Source organism: Pleurodeles waltl, chromosome 4_1 (genome assembly GCF_031143425.1).
Source record: "Pleurodeles waltl isolate 20211129_DDA chromosome 4_1, aPleWal1.hap1.20221129, whole genome shotgun sequence".
Taxonomy (NCBI): Eukaryota; Metazoa; Chordata; class Amphibia; order Caudata; family Salamandridae; genus Pleurodeles; species Pleurodeles waltl.
The window spans coordinates 272862382-272882219 of NC_090442.1; the positions used below are offsets into that span (position 1 = coordinate 272862382).

Sequence of the window (19838 nt, forward strand, 5' to 3'; positions counted from 1 at the left end):
ACTAGGCCTGCCGCTGTGCACTTTATCCTAGACATATTTTATTCAGCTTTGTTTTTATTATTTTAACAATAGCCACATTTGCGGTCTTGTTTTGTTTTCTCTATCTAGCTGTTCTTTGCCTAGGCCAGCACTGCGTTCTTAAACTAGACCTTTCTTTCACTCTGTGCTTTTCTCAAGGCTGCAGTAAGATAGGTTGCCGGTAAAAGTGGTAAGTTTTGTCTCTAATGTTCACAGAAACATACACACTCTTATGTGGGGATCCTTTTTTGCAACATCAGCTGTTTTATTATAAAAACACTACTTTGACCCATGTACATTAGAGGGAGATTCCAGCCAGATGACCACGACTGTATGCTGACTGCTGAGTACTCCGCTGCAGCTGCTTATGTACACTACAGGCCTCTTGCTCAGGTATGAGGGATGATGTCTTCCCAGGGGAACCTGAAGGGCAGAATTATAGCTTAACATGCTGTGCTCTAACATAATCTAGGTTGGAGCTATTCTTAACGATCTTAGTGACAATATGGTAGCGTTATTTTTATGTTTCACTCTCCTTGTCACAATTTTAATCCTGTCATGCTTCATCGTCCTAGTTATTACAATTAATGCTTTAATATCTAAGATGCAGTTACTTCAATAAAATCTTATTGAACTATACTCTGCCTCTGATTCTCCTTGCATACGTGAGACTAATGTAACTGAGAGAAACGGATGAGGTCAGAGTGACCAAGATTTCCCTGAGGAGTCAATTGTGTCATGCGCTCGGTTGCCCAATCATCCCTGCTCTAGGGTGGAGATGAGGCGCTGCTAGTTAGCCGGAGCAAAACCCATATTAGGCAGACAGGTGTTACCTGTAGTGGGTTCAGACTCAGTCCCCCATGGTGCAGGTGATTCTGCCGCCCGAATCTAGTAGACTCATTAGGATAACAAGAGCCTACGCAACAGTATAGATACAGAGTTCTAGACTTAACGGGTAGGGAAACACAAAAATGTCAGTAGAGGAGATCAAAACTTCCTTAATCTTGCATGCCAGTCCAGAGTTGATCCAAGTTGACAATCCTTCGGAGGGCCTACCTCTGCCATTCAAAATTGCACCTTTAATAAAATTAACAAAACCTGCTTGATGCAGAGGTCGTTGGGCCCATGGGTTCTGAAATATTCAGATAGTGTGTTGATCAATAAAATTAGTCTATTCAGAAACATTGAGCTAGGAACCTAACCATGCAACATTCCAAGACAGAATGTTTAACAGATTATCTGGGTATTTGAAACAAGAGCCCACAGGGCTAAGTTGATCCAATGAGTCTCTCCTGCCACAGCCTGCAATGGGAAGTGGCAGGGCCAAGGAATTCTGAAGAACATCAGTGGCCTTAAGTTCCCCCCATGACTTCACACTGACAATAGGTGTCTATCCCCTCCAGAACCAATAAATCTGGAGGAACAGACCCTGTACTGTCAAGAACTACTAGGGCTGGGCTACTGTTGCAAACTACAGACTGTGATGGCACTATGGGATTGCCAGACTCATATCTGAGCCCCTGGACCGTAGTAGGCACCCAACCTTCGCATCTTTTCCTGCCCAATCACTAATTTCCATAGCCTTCCCTGAAAAAGAGACCATTTTAAGTAGGATGTTCCTCGTTAGGTCTATACCCCATCTAACACACTGAAGCGGTTTGAGACTGATATCATAAAACCAGAAGAATTATTTGCCTGGACAACTGAGTCCCTAGATACACATTTGTGGGCGGGAGAATTATGTGCAAAAGTGACCGCGTCTCTGGGGCTAATTGGTTTATAAAAATATCCCATTGGGAAGAGGCCAATGTTGGTTTCTCTCTTAGAACGTAAAAAGGGGATGAAAAGCAACCTCTGTACAACGTGAGGTGATCTGAAATTGATCATAATACATTCACCATGGTGAACCGTTCTCCCCAGTCCCACCCAACTCACAATGGGGCATATGCCCGTCACCATTAACAGGTTAGTGAAGAAAGTCAACAACTCATTTCAAGCAATATAAACTAACTTATTTTTTTCAGTCCTCATATCACCTCCAACCAGACATAGGTCAGAGGCCCACCTGTTCAGTTTTGTGCTCACATCAAACACATCCACTGGGCAATAACTGTAGGATTCGGCCTATCCCAGGCCTATCCCAGCCATGACTGATTTAAGAGGGCGTAATCATAGGACTTGACAGTTCATCAAAACTTCAACAACTCCCAGAACTTTTCTCCCATATTCCTCTCCTTCTCCAGGTCTCTGAAAAACACCACCAACCTCTTTCAGGATAGCCAGCAAGAAGCAAGCAACTGGGACCAAATCTTAAAGATTTCCATTCTTGCAAGTAAAATTAAGTAGAAAAACAGCTTACGTTGGTTTGAAAGGAGTGATGATCTGCCCACCTCCAGCTGTGCATCCCCAAAAAGAATTTGTAAGGGGCTTACCTCTGGGGCTGTCCCTATGGAGTCAGAAATTGTCTTACCCACAACAGACCACAATTCCTCCACATTTGGGCAGGTGGCCATCATATGCACATCATCAGCTTCCCTGAGACTGCACCTCTTGCACTTCAATTCCTCACTCCCCTCCGGGGCCAGCTGGTGACTGGCGGTCTGAGATTGTCTTGGGACTGTTGGGATAGTAACACAAATGGGCTCTCTGCAGATTTAAAATTTATCAGGTAAATGCATGGCTCATGAGCCAGAACTGGTTGAATATTGAGCCCGGACAGATGGAAATAGAGCTCCAAGCCCCCTGTGTAGCGAAGAAGGTGGTGGTGCCCTGGTACCAGCACTTGTTGACAGCAGCTGAGGAGAAGAGTAAACCTCCACATCATGTATGGGACGGAGAGTTGCTGGATGTAGAGCTGTAAAATACATTTCAAGTATCTCTGTTTACATTTTACTTGGTGGTTAAACGTGATGCTCTAAGGAGAAATCACTTTTTCATTTTTCATAGAATATATTGGTCTCTGAAAAAATTGGCAAAAATAAGGGGGAGTGAGGAACAACTAATTTGTTTGATCTGAATGACATTTAACTTTACGAACGAAGCCTTGACGTATTTACACAGAGATGTCTGGGGTTGGGGACACTTGCCAGGAAGAGAGGAGTACTAGTGGGTGGAGGTTGGTTTTGGGGGAGAGGGAGAGAGACAATTGCCAGTAACCTCTGTGCCCTGTAAACAGAAAAGGCACCATGAAATTCAGAGGGTCTAGAGAGCATGACCGCCAATTCTCTTCAGGAGAGGTTATTTATGGGATGTGGCTGGTTGGAAACAGGAGCTGACTTGCCGGTGTTCTCCACACTTCTACTTCTACCTCGGGTATTCCAGCAGTTTTGGGGCTTGAGCTAAGATGCCACAGGGTTCGGTGCCATGACTATATCTGTGACTATAGCTGGACATGCTTGAAATAAATATGTCATTACCCAATAACCCAAGTATAATTGTCTTCTGGTTTTTGCAGTTAAAAGTGGGAATGGGCAAGGTCCATTGTTATTGCATGAGTGAGCACACTAACCTGGTTGGTAAGCACTTCCCTCAGAATCTGTCGGATCAGAGGAGGTATGAGAATTTCACAAGGATCCCACAAGCTGTGCAATGAGTAGGAGTAGCCATGAAGACTCATGAATGTGGAGAGGCATAATGTTCTGATTATTTAAAAAAGTGGTCATGGTTATCCACAACAATGTTCATTGGCGTTTATCATCTTGGAAAGATACACAAAACCACTGCTGATTCCAAGCTGGTAAAAGAAATGAAATGCTCTCATATTAAATGGGCACTAATATACACTCGTTAGGAGAAATAGTCATGCAAGAAACTGACAAAAAAGACTAATGTCAAACTAGAAAATACCCCGAAAACCTGTCTGATGGGCTTATTATCCTGTGCACAGAAAAATAAACATAAATGCAAATGAGCCCATCTGGAATTTATTTCAACAAAGTGGCTACGAGCCCAAAGCTGGAAATCAGCGTCCCCACGAATCCTAAAGCAATGGAAACAAAAACTGCTTTGGTGCTGAAGCAGAGATCAATATCATTTGTACATAACACCGGCAGCAAAAAAACACCCACATAGATACCCACCTAGGACATAATGCTTGTCAGTCTAACACACAACAATAATAATAGCCCCCTCCCCCCAACTGGGGATCGCGAACGCCCAGCACAGTACCCAATGATCAAAGACTAGGATTTAGGTATATCAAACTCCCTCTTCAACCTGTGCCATAGTTTGGTACTTTCCTTCTTCACAATACCTTTGCTTGCACACTGGCTACAGATCACTGTACGGTGACACTCTTTTACTCAATATGGGGCTTCAAATAAGACGCCAGAACCTGCATTTAACATTAAAAAGGGGTAATGGTACCAATGACTGTGTTGTGATATTGATGCTGTATTTAAAACTATTGAGCGACTCAAAACATACTTAGGCATAAGAATGGATGATCGTTTACAATGGATAGCTCACAACTCTGACACAATAATACGTCTTGCAAACCCATGGGGCAAGAAACAAATTAAACCAGCCTTGACTGCATTCAAGACAAAAGCCTGCCTGCTCCTATGGTGGTAGAATCTGGGGTTTCACAAAAGTTCAGACTCTCCAAAAGCTAGAAAACATCTTCATGCGACGATTATTAAACCTCTGTACCAATGACTGTATTAAGAGCTGAGCTGGGTTGACCACATTGGAGGATTGTTAGACTTTTCATCCTTGGTGTGGCCTCCCTTAACTTTTTACCTGTTTCCCAGGTTGTTGATGTGTACTGGGCTCTGTTTTTGCTGTTTTTGTTACTCTGGACTTTTTACCACTGCTAACCAGTACTTAAGTGCAAGTGCTCCTATACAAAATGTGTATGTATTTGGTTCATCCATGATTGGCATATTTGATTTACTAGTAAGTCCCTAGTACAGTGCACTAGAGGTGCCCAGGGCCTGTAAATCAAATGCTACTAGTGGGTCTGCTGTACTGGTTGTGCCACCCACATGAGTAGCTCTCTAAACATAGCTCAAACCTGCCACTGCAGTGTCTGTGTGTGCAGTTTTAAACTGTAAATTCGACTTAGCAAGTGTACTTACTTGCCAGGCCTAAACCTTCCCTTTTCTTACATGTAAAGCACCCCTAAGGTAGACCCTAGATAGCCCCAAGTGCAGGGTGCAGTGTATGCTTAAGGTAGGACATATAGGTATGTGTTTTATATGTCCTGACAGTGAAATATTGCTAAATTCATTTTTCACTGTTGCAAGGCCTGTCCCTCTCATAGTTTAACATGGGGTCTACCTTTAAATATGGTTAAAGTGTAGATTCCCTTTGGGAGCGGATAGACATGTGGAGTTTGGGGTCTCTGAGTTCACAATTTAAAAATACATCTTTTAGTAAAGTTGATGTTAAGATTGTGTGTTTGAAAATGACACTTTTGGAAAGTGGGCATCTTCTTCCTTAAACTATTTCTGTGACTCTGCCTGTTTGTGGATTCCCTGTCTGGGTCAGTTTGACAGTTGGGCTGGTTGCACCTCTCACTAGACAGTGACACAAAGGGAGCTGGGGTGTAGTCTGCATTTCCTGATGAGCCATGTGTGCTAGGAGGGAGGGAAGGAGTGGTCACACACACCTGAAAGGGCTGTGCCTGCCCTCACACAATGCGGTCTCCAACCCCCTGGTGGGTGTCTGGGGCCTGGCCTGGGCAAGGCAGGATTTCACAATCAAGAGAAACTTTCCTTTGAAGTAAACCTACTTCAAAGGGCAAAATGGGTATAAGAAGGGCACCCAAAACCACAGTCTTTAGAACACTTCCGGAAACCAAGAGGAACCGCTGCCTGGAGAAGAGCTGAAGAGCTGAGGAAGAAGAGCTGCCCTGCCTGTGACTGTGCTTTGTGGAGCTATCCTGCAGTTGCTGCTTCTGCCTGTGCTAAGAGGACAAAGACTGGACTTTGTGTTGCCTTCCTTCTTGTGAAGATCTCCAAGGGCTTGCTTTAGAGCTTGCCTCCTGTTGTTCCTGTCTCTCTGCCAGCACCTGGAGCCTCTGGAGAGACTCCTACTCTGCCAAGTGGTGCCCATCCAGTTCCTGGGACCCTGAGAAGAGAAGCTGGCAGCCCAAGAGTGAGAAATCCACGCATAGACCGCCGTGCAGGGAAAAGATCGACGCAACTCCGATTTGTGGCTGAAAAATCGACGTGCCGCCGGCTTCGCGGCTGAAAATCGACAATCGCCTGCAACGCGACTGGAAAGATCAATGCCTGCGGCTGGAGAAACGACGTGCAGCATCGCTGACGGAGGCTGGTGAGATCGCAACTCGCGCTGCGTGGTTTTCGGACCATTGTGTGGCTGAATTTCTGAAGTAAACACCGCTGGGCATGTAAAAACGATGCAAGGCCTGCCCGGACCCGAGAGTGCTGACCGGATTGACGCATCACTCTCCTGCGGAGAGAAGAAACGACGCACGCTGACCCGACTAAAGGAGAAACAACGCAAGGTCTCGCTCATGAGCAAAATCGACGCATCGCAAACCCTTTTTGACGCACACTTGCCCGTGCTGGGTTATTTTTGACGCACCCAAGGTACATTTTCACGCTAACAGTGTTAGCGTTGTGTTAAAAATTACATGAAGACTCTTTTTGCATTTTTAGTGATAACTTGACTTGCGTATTGTGGATTTTTGTCATTTTGGTCTTGTTTTGTTTAGATAAATATTTTCTATTTTTCTAAACTTGTGTTGTGTCATTTTGTAGTGTTTTCATTAGGTTACTGTGTGTGTTGGTACAAATACTTTACATCTAGCACTCTGAAGAGAAGCCTACTGCTCGTGCTAAGCTACCAAGGCGGTAAGCAGGGGTTAGCTGAGGGTGATTCTCTTTTACCCTGACTAGAGTGAGGGTCCTTGCTTGGACAGGGGTAACCTGGTTGCCAACCAAAGACCCCATCTCTAACAAGGATCTCCTAGCATTTTGCCCTATAAGATACTTTGGATGAGTGTGGTCCAATCCATCTCTAACCACATATAGAATAGCCCTCCAGAAGCTACAACAATGCAAGAATTATAACAGCTTACCCTGGTTAAAACATGTTAAGAATATCCTAACATCCATAGGTTGCAGTGAGCAATGGGCTAACCTGGAACAGATGAATATGGCAACCTTTGCAATGATTAAAAAGAAATAATGGGAATGGATATTTCTAATTATCTGCAAATAAAATCTGATTTGCAATGGGAGCCGTTGTTTTGTCCGTTGCCTCCCCCCCAGAGTAGCGTTTTATATCTCATGTTCGGATTACAAACTTTCCAGCTGCTGCGCTTTACTAAATCATGGGACATAGCTGTTGGAGGCGTCCGTAATGTGACCCTGTACATCTGGGGACCATGAGACAATTATGCATTTTATGCTGCTGTGCGATATCTTGTTGAAAATACGAAGGTTCTATGATGGAAATACAACTGTAATGTTTATTCTCCGTAACTAAATGTCAAAAGGCAAAAGTTTTAAAAAGAAAATACGAAGGTTCTACCTACTTCCTCTGTTTCTAAAACTTAATCTGTGATGCTGTAGAGCAGTACTTCTATTATGCTATAGAACAGGTCAAACGTAGATTTACCAGGCAGTTGTTTCATATATACTTGCTGCTTGGAAGGTTGCAAGACCCGCTAGAGTTAGAGGAACAGGAGTGGGTATAAATAATACATTGACAGCCGGCAATCGGAATTTTCACTCCTTGTTTGGCTCTAGAGGCTGTGTCTGCCATTTGATATATCTGTTCATGTGAAAAGTAATATGTCTTGACTTTGGTGTCAGAGGAACCAGCAGCATAATTGTCGACCTAGAACACCTTACTGACTAGATAGGGCGCTGAGAGACGTTGTTTTACATTTTTATTTGCACCTTCACGTTATTAAATTTAGCATAGGTATCCGCTTCCTACTTGGCACACATCTTGGGGTTATTCTTCTGGATTGTCTTTCAATTGTAATTATTTGGATAAAATATTGTTTTTAACATTTTAGGTACATTTTGCGCATTCAGCTTATGCTTACATGCTATTTCTGAATACCAAGATAGTCATCAGGCTTCTATAAGGTATATTTGCTCTGAGTCAGTAGCTGATTGAAGCAGACTTAGCCATTTGCACCTAGGCACGTGTTTGCTACCTGGTACCCCATGTAAACCCCAACGCCCACTTCATTTAATTGGTTTTAATAGTGTCGAAGGACATCCAATCGCACTTGCATTTTATATTATTACATAGTAAGTAGACCATGGATGATGCACAAAGAGTAGCATTTGATGAACTATTTCTAAGGTATTTTAAAGTTTTAAGCCAATATGAATTGCAAATGTTTTACTATGTATAGTAAATGTCAATGTTTTAATCGTTATGGCATAATTTGCTGATATTAAACCTTTGCCTTTGATGCCGTATATCTATCTAAAAAGTGATATATTTCAATAAGTTTTGTCTCCGTTGTTTCGCGTTTATAAGAAAGATATCCAAATAGTTACATATAATGTCACAGAGGTATGAATAAATGAGCCCAGAGAAATAAAAGATATGTGCAACTTTTTTATGTTTATAAAATCAATACAGAAATTTAAAAAACAGTCGACGTGAGGTTGTGTTCTCCTACAAGTCATGTCAATACTAGATTTAGTATTAGAGACACAACAATCCCACTCTATCACGATCGTTACTCACGCCATCTGCTAATTTATTTTGTCTCTGAATTTGAGACAGTTCTGCCATTTTGTGCAACTGCTTACTCATTGCACAGAAACCCAGGCAATTTACAAGCAAACGGTAAAAAATTACCATAGAAATATAGAACAAAGGAGCTTTACTAGATATTGAATTTAAAAGTGAGATAGACCATCAATGCCTCACTCAATGCAATAGAATAACGTGCTTCTCACTAGCACTAGAGCGCCATAACCAATTCATGTTTAAGCATTTTCCTCATAGAAGGAAATTAAAGCACTGGGGTTAGAAATGTTTCAATTTGGGCATTTCTGTATCTTAGAATGTGTCATCGGTGGTAATAATGCAGTTGGTAAATTTCATTAGTAAAACAGAAATGCATCACAATGCTAAAAAAGAGTATGCAATGTTTAACAACGTGTAGTAAATCACATATGTAGAAAATCAATGTTTAGAAATGATAAACAAATATTTCTATAAGCTTTTTTTATAGCACACGGTACTTCGTATCATTTAAAGACTTAGCTGCAGAATATAAAGGACTTCATCACTTACATTTGGACATGTGGGGGCTGAAACCGTCCTTGGTTGATGTTGTAGAACGTGAAAGCTTGTGTTGGGTTTGAGCTATACTCATCCACTTCAATGATCACTCTGCCAGGATGATGCCTTCTAGCTGCCATGATGCGAGAGTGAGTGAAGGCCATGCTTGCACTGCTGTGCTGTTTTAAACCATCATCTTAGGAGAATTCCAGCTTCAAATGATGCCCTCATATCCTTACAGCACCTCATGGGTACACTCCGCTTTTAAAACCTAAAGGCAGATTGGACAGAGGAAGCAGAACCATTTAACAGTTAATCTCTGTTTGGAATGTGTCCTATTTAGCATCAGGTAAAAAGGCGTAAAAATTCTTTGGATTCCAAGAAAAAGATGTACACTTTTCCAATGCGGTAGTTTGGCGAATATCCTTCAATGAAAAGTCGTGTATAGACATATTGAGCAGCAAGTAGTGATACATTAGAGTTACAATCAAATCCACAATCGACCTATCTTCAGAACAGTGTTTATATTTTGTCAACATACATTAGCTTTCCTTGCTTGGATTAATTTATGTTTTCATTCAAGAAAAAATGTACCTAGACTTATGTTTGCATATGACAAAAGAACAAGAAAGCGCGAGTTGAAACTCAAAATCTGTTTTCATAGGCTTAGAAGGGGATTTTCAGGAAGATAAATGCTGCCAAGTATTGTTCTCGTGCGCTTAAGGCATGCAGAAAAGCAGTATAATGCAGCAATGCTTTACATTTTCAAGAAAACATCTGAATGCCTTCCTTACATTTAGATCACTAGTACAAGTGTGATAAGCAGCGCTTATTACTTATCTTTATTAAAATGCATTAAAACTTTTGAGACGTCTGACTACCCAGGTAACTGCCTTAGAATATTTTTTAATAAACTGTGAGTGTTTGACCTTTGCACGGGTGTCCCAACTCCTTTTAGAAAGGGGTGAAGCGAACCTCTTTCTTTGTGTACTAGTTTCCATAGGGTGCTAACAAGATCAATGCTTAAAATGTATATCCATACCAAAGGTTTTGATAAATTCCACAAACGTCCTTTCATTCTTATGGCTGTTGTGTTTTCGTGAAATACAGCGACACAGTTCACATATGGTGTGAAAGTTTATTCCAAGAGAAACGGCTCCACACAGCAACCCCTCACCAGCCAGTCATAGTGACTGACTCAGTGAGAGAATCCTACGTAGCGCTGGATACACAATTCCACACATGACATTCTACAAAGCATTCCTTAACGGTACGATACAACACATCTTCCCCCTTTAATAACAAAAACAAATAATAACAATCATAACTCTAATAAAAACAAAGAAAGAGAAAGGAAACCAACAGAAAAAACATTTGCATAACTAAATATAAATCATACGGATATCTCGCAAGTTTTCTCAACCCTATAAAGTCTAACGATTTCTTTGAATTTGAGTTCACCACCCCATTACCTTACAAAATCCTTCAAATACTCCGGAGCCACATTTTTTTTCTCACTCACACATGGAGTACTACTCTCTTGAACAAATGACTCATCGTCCATCAACATATAACTGCTACATCCATTCACTTCTCTAGTATCTACTGCTTTAACGTCTACAGTATCAGCACCCCCATACCATGCCACTTTTCGCAAATTCCACCTCTCACCATTTTCCAATATAACAAAAAAATTATGCACCTCTTTTACTCTAAATGGACCTCGTAATTTTTTCCACCTCCCTCATTTGACCTTAATTTTGACCCAGTCACCCTTCTGAATCTTGTTAGCTCTCCTCACAGTGGTCCTACACTTGTCTCCACCCTCATATTTTTCCACAATGACCCTAAAACTACTACTAACTTTACACAAATTCGAAACCGAGCCACAACCTAACAAAGTCCTCATTCATGCTGGAAACATTTTCGTCCTCGCTTTTCTTCCCCTCGTCAGCTCAAAAGGAACCTTTCCTGTAACCCCATTTCAGATTGTATGATGTGCCCAAACCATATCTGCCACTGTAGATTCAATTTCATTACCATTCGAGACAGCCATCTGAATTGCCCCCTTCACCAATCGATTGGCCCTCTCAACTATGCCATTAGCTCGAGGATTGTACAAACATGTGCGAGAGTGCTTGATACCTGCTCTTTCCAAGAAATTATTCATCTCTGCCGAGACTAACTGCGTCCCATTGTCTGTGATCAACCTACTGGGATAACTCTCTTCTTTGAACACTGCTTCTAAAACTCTTATGGTATATTCCGTGGTAATTTCTTTCACAAATCTCACCACTAGCCATTTGGAATGAACATCCACCATCACAATAGCAAACCTCAAAGAAACACTCAAATGTGCCAATGGACCAATAAAATCCAGACGCACACTATGCCATACCCTACCTGGATCTTGAATGACACCACTCAAGGTTTGGCTACCAACTGTTAACCTTTTCTCGCTGTTCTTACACATACTACAATTTTCCACCCACTCTTCTACATCACCATCCACGCCTGGCCACCAAAAATGTTCCTGCAACCTTTTTTTTGTCAAAGTTTGTCCCAAGTGCCACTCGTGCAACAACTTGAACAAATTTGAACACAAACACGAAGGAGGAATGAATTTATCCCCTGTCATCAAAACTCACTTCTCCATCACTGATAATTCATCCAATACCTTTAAATATGGACGTGTAGAAGGTCTCACACAACTCTCCCTTTTCGCACCACACCTCACCAAATCCATAACTTCCACTAAAGTAGCATAATGCTTTATCCTAGAATGCCACTCCTTCTTTGAAATTGCACCTTGCATACCATAAGAAACATCTTCTACGCTTGCTACTACATCTTCTCTTACCCTCCTTTCCAAATTTGCCTCATCCCCTTCCTGCAATCTGACCAGCATACACGACAAACAATCTGCTTGGACATTACGCCAGCCTGGAATATGTTCTAAGACATACATGTATTCCTGTAAACGTGAGGATAATCTAGCTAACCGTGCAGACTCTTTTCCTGCACCACCCAGTGCCAATACCTTAACGAAAGGCTTGTGGTCTGTATGAACACAATTGTTATACCCCAAATAAAAGTGCGGCAGTACTCCAACATCCAAGTAGATGCCAACGCCTCTCTCTCAATAACAGAGTAATTCCGTTCACTAGGAGTGAGAGATCTTGACGCAAATGCAACCGTCCTCTCCCCTCCAGTATGGTATTGTGATAGTACTGCTCCTATGCCCACAGCACTCGCATCCACTGTAATAACAGTTTTAAGTTTTACATCAAAAGGTACCAACACACTGGCATTATATAACACTTTCTTGATAATATTAGAGCTTAACTCTTGTTCTTCACCCCATACAAAACTGTTGTTTTTCTTCAGTAGTTTCCTCAAATTATCAGTCTTATCCGCAAAGGTCTGGATACATTTTGAGTAATATTCTATAAGACCCATAAATTATATCAGTTAATCCTTGTTATTTGGTGGAGGAGCATCTCTGATGGCTCTTAGCAAGTCATACTTTGGTTTTACACCTTCCTTAGAGAGTGTGTGTCCCAGATATTCAATCTCTTCCACCAAAAACGTACACCTTTCTTTCCTAAGGGTCAACCCTGCCACCATAGGTTTGCCAAAAACTTGTTTCAGCCTAGTGTTATGACTTCCTATTGTTTCTCCAAATACTAAAATATAATCTTGCAAAAACATAACATTGTTCACACCTTTAAAAACATTAGACATCATCCTTTGAAACACACTCGCAGCTGACGATAACCCGAAAGGCATTCTACTAAACTGGAAAATGCCCTCTGAAGTTATGAAAGCTGTGAGTTTCTTTGATTCAGGGTGTAACTTGATTTGGTGGTATGCACTTTTTAAATCCAGTTTACTGAAAAATCCCCCCCCCCTTAAGTAATAATATAATTTCATTTATGTTTGGTGGTGGAAAGGTGTCAGTTACTATATTGTGATTCACACAGGGCAAATCCACATAAAATCTTAGTTCCATCCGATTTCTTTGAAATAACAACAGGCGAAACCCATTCAGAGCTTTCCACTGGCTCGATAATACGCTTGGAGATCATATAATCAATTAGTTTCTTCACTTCATCTCTTATTGCTATTGGACCTTTCTCAAAGTATGTTGCACGGGCACTGCCTCTTTTTTTAATACAATTTTGTGCACATAACCTTTCAGTTCTCCAGTGTTTTCTGAAAAAACATCTTTTGCACCCTCAATATTATCCTCAATGGACATGTCCTCCACCACCATGACCTGATTAGGAGTTCTCGGGTTGATGACAATATGACGGTCATACTGGTGCTGCCACCCTAAAATAGGAGGTCCAGACTCTGCTACATATACTTTGCCTTCAACGGACCTATCTTGAAATACGATGTTCGCTACCATGTAACCAATAATATTGATTTGTTCACCTTGGTAACCACCTGGATTTATATCCTTGGGTAAAAAGTTGACATCAGTCCATTCACATTTCACCATCCCCTTAGGTAAAATGGTATACAAGGACCCTGAGTCCACCATAAGTTGTACAACTCTCTCATTGATTACGAAATTTGCTTTGGGTCTGGTAAGCCTTCCCGAATCAGTGTGCAGGTCTCCTTTGGTGACCCTTCTTGGATCAGTGTGTGGGTCTCTTACACACAAAATCCTGTCTTCTCCGCAACAGTATCCACAACTGACTGATCCTGTATTATAGCTACTTTCGATTGTGTTGCAGTTCTAAATACGTTCGCAAAATTACCTTAACGTACATATTTCCTGCACTCTTTTCCCCAGGCAATACAACCTTTAAAATCTGCATAGTGCAAACTACTGCCGCACCTGAAGCATGTTTTCACATTTGATTTAGAATTGCGCATTGACTTACTACAAGTATTAGTGAATGTACCTTCCAAGGACTCTTTCTTCTTCACAAATGAGATGTCACTGTTGCATGCATCCTTTTTCTCCGTCTCCTTCATGTAAAATTCTGATTGCTCTACTATTTTAGCAATCTCTAAGGCATCTTTAAGTGACGGGTTCTTTGTTGCCCATAGTCATTCCTGTATTTTCTTGCTCCTGCATTCGAAAATAAGTTGATCCCTTATCATTTCGTCAGTCATACCTCCAAACTGACACTTAATAGAAAGTTGTCTCAATCTTGAAACAAAATCATCGATAGACTCTTCCACCTTTTGAGGTTGAGTGCAAAACTTATACCTACACAACACTACACTATTATCTTTTGAAAATCTTTATTTAAGTCCTAATTTTGCCTCCACATACACATTCTCCATTAGAGTGCCATCCTCATTAGTAATCACCAGCAAGTATTTAAACACATGTTGGCCTTCTTTTCCCAGTACGCTCATTAAAATGGCCCTTTTTCATGTACATCTAAAGTTTTTACCATCTAGTGCTTCTAGATAGTTTTGTAGTGAATCCTAGTTCGTTTTAATGGGATAACAGGAGTTAGCTTAGCCTCTGGCTTGCAGACTCGTGCCCCCGTCACCTAGTGACTTTTAACCTACTTAGCTTGCTCTGTCTTAGCCCATTTAATTATTTATTTCTTCTAAGATGGCTGCCTTGTTTATAGATAGGCCACTTTTTATGGGTAACATAATCAGTGTCACTACGCCAAGGCGTCAAGATCAAGCACCAAAGACAAACAAACAGTAGGTGTTCACACTTAGGGATTTTCCCTCTCTATACTTTCGAGGGATTGTTTATATTAATTGTTGTCCCAAGCATGTCTTTTATCTATTGTTTTGGAACACACCTACGTCAGGGGTTCCTGTAGATCTGTATGAATACATCACACTTTAGATAGATAATCAGAGGGATTCCGACCAGAGGGCATCGCCACCATCGCTGATACCGATGCTGCAGTCGTCTTGACGCTGATCCAGTCTTCGGGTCTGCTGAGTCTGAGATAGAGACCTCATTCCAAGGTAACAAGGGTTGGGGGCTCCTCTCATGGACATGGCATTGGCAGATTAAGTTTAACAAACCCAGCTCTCCTTTAGGTAGGAGGTTAGGCCTTTTCACATTAGGGTATTAGGGCATATTACATCTCGTATGTGCTTTCTACATATTGCAAGATGGTGGGGGTCTTTGTAATAAGGACTCTTGTCTTCACAATACTGTTTCTTGCATTATTCATTATCCTAATCATTGCAGCCAATGCAACTTATTGCAAATTGCAGTTATGTTAAATAAAAACTATTCAAACTCTACTGCATCTTTGTCATTGCCTGTGTTTGTATGAGACATGATAAATCTGTGAGAAAGGGTTAATCTCCGTTTAACCACGACACTCCCTGAGATATCTTATTCTCGGGTCCATGCGTAACGGCTGCCATAAATCACCTTTTACTATTGTGTTTCTGGTGAGGTACTGCTAGTGAGCCGGTAAGGTTGGGACAACAGTTGCGACTTGTTTTAGGAAAGGCGTAGTCGCCTACAAACAAAAGTACTGTCATCCTTAAACCAGCAGTCTTGTTCAGAGCAAGAGTCCAAACTACGACAGTTTTCAAAGATGTCAATCCATTCTTCCCATTCAATGTCTGGTGAACCAACATCTTGTAGAAATACTGGTGGTGCAATAATGGCTGACTTGTTCATGGTGAGAATATTTTATTTTTATTCCTTCTATTAGTACTGTTGAAGTACAGATTGTAGTAGCAGTCCTCTTTCTATTACTATTGTTAACATACAGGTTGTAGTCCTTCGGTGTTTTCCACCTAAGGAAGCACAGTTCTGAAATCAGCAGTGAGACTGCCAGAATACTAGAAGCAGGACAAGTAAGGCTCTGTTCTGATAAAAGTTTATAGCGCATGTATTGGAGCGTTGCTATAGAAACATAGCGCGTGTTGCTCAAACCGCGCACTGTTGTAATAATGATAGCGCGTGTTACTGAAACGCATTCGATTTTTAAAATCAGCCAGTGCACGTGACCATCGCGCTCGTACTGTTGTCTATGCAGACAGGATAACAGATTTGCCACGCTTCTGTGCACACAATCTGTCTGAGATTACGCACCAGCATAACAGAATATTAAAAGTTTCACTTGTTGAAGAGGAAGTATCCAGTACGATCGCGGATCGCCAAAGTTCAAAACCGCACGCTGTGCTTCCACTGCGCTAACCATCTCTCTAGCTGGTGAATCGCTTGTCGCCAAATTAATGTTGTATTTTTGTGAAATACACCGACACAGTTCACATATGGTGTGAAAGTTTATCCAAGAGAAATGGCTCCACGCAGCATCCCCTCACCAGCCAGTCACAGTAACTGATTCAGTGAGAGAATCCTACGCAGCGCCGCATACACAATTCCAAACATAACATTCTACAAAGCATTCTTTAAAGGTACAATACAACAATGGCCTTCATACCACTTCCAGATTCAGTTGGAAAGAAAGACAATAAAGTGCACTACTTTAGTGAAGCAACTGTAGTTACCTAGGAATAGGCTGAGATACTCTTTTCACTACAATAATGGGTGTTCAATTACCCTCTTCTTGAATGAACAGTGGTAGAGAACAAAAATGGATCCAACTCGTTTTGCATCTGAAAGAAGGTTAAAAGTAGGTAATACCTCTTACCATGGATGTGTATGTGTATGTGGATGTATGTGCTGAAAAGCTTGCCAAAGGGGCAGTTACTAACATAAATATATATCTATTTTATATAAAACTGCATTCTAATTGGGATGCTGACATGATGTGCCAGGAAAACCTTACCTATTTCATTTATTTTGAACGGGAGGATATTGCGCTATAAAACAAAAATGTTATTAGCTTACACTATTGTTAGAACTGTAAACATTTATATCTATGATCACTTGATGACTCTAAGCACAAAGGCGAAGTTATGGTTCTAACACAACTTTTTTATGTATTCACAATAAAGACGTAATAATTTGTTCATCAATGTTTGTATTTTACTTTTTTGTTTATTCAGAAGAGTGGTATTCCTCTGCTGAATTTGCTCAATTTAATGTATTGGATCCCAGTAGAAGCAGCAGAACGTAAACAGTGCTCATGAAAAGACTGTTTACCTTCTTTTGTGAGACTGCTTTAGCACCCTCTGAGGTCAGGAGCAGCAAAGGAAGTGCCACGGGTAGCACCTGCAACTCCCTGATGACCCTTAAATAAGGTTCATGGGCCTACTATCTTCTGCTTTGGTCCCTTGCTAGAGTAGACTCTCTTCCACTCATTTGTACTTTACAAATTCTTATTTATGGCAAGGATGGACATTTTGCAGGATTACATTTCAGTGCGTCCCAAATGGAACACTGTAGTCAGTGCCTGCACTCTCCCCCTACCTTTTCTTTGTTTCTGGTCAAGAAAGCTGCGAGGAAGAAAGTGCGAGCCCTACCTCCCTTTAGAAGGGATTCCACCTTCCCAGAGAGTTTCAGTTTCTTGACTCAGATGGAAGACTGGGAATAAAATATTCCCTGATATCAGCATACATCGTTTACGAAGAGGTATGGATTTCAAAACTACCAAGTATGACGTTGCGGGGACCCGCGGCGTCCCCCTTGCGGGCCGTGGTCAGATCAGCGGTCTGCATTTCGGGCGGGCGGTCCTGCCGTGGGCTGCGACATGTTTTCTCGACTGCGGAATGGCACAGGAGTCCACATTTTTCTTACCTACTTGCTGGACTTCTTTTTTCCTTTTTTCTTTCTTCTATTTCCTTTTTCTTCTTGTGGCCATATTTTCTTCTTCCCAGGTGTCTGTGTTTCCTTCCCTGCATGCATTGCACTACCTTTTCTACAATGGCACTTTTTCCATTCATATGTATGTGGCACTTCTAATCCATGATGGTACCTTTAGTTTTTCCTGATTTTCACTTCCTGTTTGTCAATATATACGTAAAAATGGTCTTCTTTTCCTAGCGTTGCAAACACTTCCGTCCTGGTGGTGCTCCTCGCTCCTGCTTCCTGTGTTTTTGGACCTATCCTGTTTTTTGCCTGCAGTTTTGTTATTCCTGATTTTTTGCCTCTTTTCAGATTTCCTATAATCTGAGTTTTTTTCCCAATTTTGGGTTTTTCTTCTGGGACTCCTTCTGGGGGTTACGGCCTGCTAGACATTGTATTGTCAGCAGCACCTTAGCTACTGGAAAGGGTCACCCTTACATTGGTCACTCCAGAACAAGCAAGAAACCAGGTGGTGCCCCAAGACTGGCAGACTACAGCGGTAAGAAGCGTGCAAACCATAATACCAAGGGCAAGAAAAAGCTGCAAATCAGTGTTTTAGCTAAAGCTGTCAGAAATATGGTTTGTACTTGTTTTATTACTATTACCAAGATCTAAAGTATCCTATAATTTTTACCATGTTTTCTGTACTTTGGAGATCCTGTGTAGAAAAACAGTGCAACTTTAAAAACTAGGACCCAGGCAAGAAGAGGGGTTAAACCTATTTAACAACTTGGGGATTTAGCAGACCTATGGAGGGATAACTCAGCAGCTTATGCTGCTTGGTTATATGTTCTCCTTACCTGATTTAAGGTGTTAATACGTTTTGGCCAGCCAGCTTGTTAGGACAGCGAGCTCTGGCTTCTTCCCCATCGACTGAGGGCTGTTTGCCAAATTAAGAGATCCCCACTTGTCCAAAGTGCATTTGCAGATGCCGTGCCATTTTGTCAGGGCTAAATGGCAAGTGGACAACATGTGTTGTATACCTGCTTGCAATTCTTGTTTTGTTTTTCACAAACTTTAAAGTTGAGGTTTGTTTGTGTAAAACAAACAATCCATTACTGTTATCCGCAGAACGTTTTCTCCATGCCTGTAGGGGTATTGTTTGTTTTCTCTGCTAGGGACCGCGATGCCATGCCTCACATGTAAATCCAAGTAAGCAAAATAAGAATCTGGAAAATCATCCTAAAAAGAAAGGCAATGCATGAAAGCCAGTAATGTTTGAAAGGCAGAAGCCTGTAGAGGATGGGTGGTTGAGGTCTTTGATTGGTTCATCAGCAGTCAGTAGAAGGTTCCCAAGCTTTAAACCTTGTGGTTCTCTCATCCTCCTAAACGCGGTTAAACAATCCTTTTAGGCACCTTCAAAGTTTTACAGCGTGGTAGAATATGGTGGGCAATTGCCAAAGGTTCTGATCTGTTTGTAATGACGCCTTGTGAGTATTTTTCATTCTTGAATGATGTAACTGAACACTTGACATTTATTGTCTGCATGTTATCCTACACTCTCAATTGTAGAACAGCAGATTTTAAAATCTTAGAACTGTAAATAAATTACATATATTCTTTTGACCTTGGTGAAAATAGTTTCTAGAGCTGGATTACAGGTTATATAATTTGGTTTGTTTATCTCAATTGTTAATCATAAAGTTATCTCAGGATGAAAAGTGCTAACAAATGAATAAACGAGTTTCGTATTTCATATGTTGCGCAGGGCTGCAATAGTCAATAATGTAAATGAATATGTTTTACTGGTCTCGCAAGAAGAGTGAGATATACAAGGAGTCACTCAATGAAGAACTGAAGACAGTTCACTCAGAAAGGAAGCCTGGGGCACGATATGCCTGAGGTTTTGTCAGGCTTTGGAACATGTTCAGCTCTCTGCAAGGAT

The 19838-nt window shown here is 41.3% G+C and overlaps 1 protein-coding gene across 1 annotated transcript in view; it reads right to left on the reverse strand.

Moving 5' to 3' along the window:
• The window catches only part of MPPED1 (metallophosphoesterase domain containing 1), a 716237-nt gene that overhangs the window by 592255 nt on the left and 104144 nt on the right, over nt 1-19838 (reverse strand). Inside the window, exon 2 of the mRNA XM_069230050.1 lies at nt 9259-9517. Coding sequence (XP_069086151.1) covers nt 9259-9410 — 152 coding nt within the window. The 5' untranslated portion in view covers nt 9411-9517. The remainder of the gene's footprint in view (nt 1-9258; nt 9518-19838) is intronic.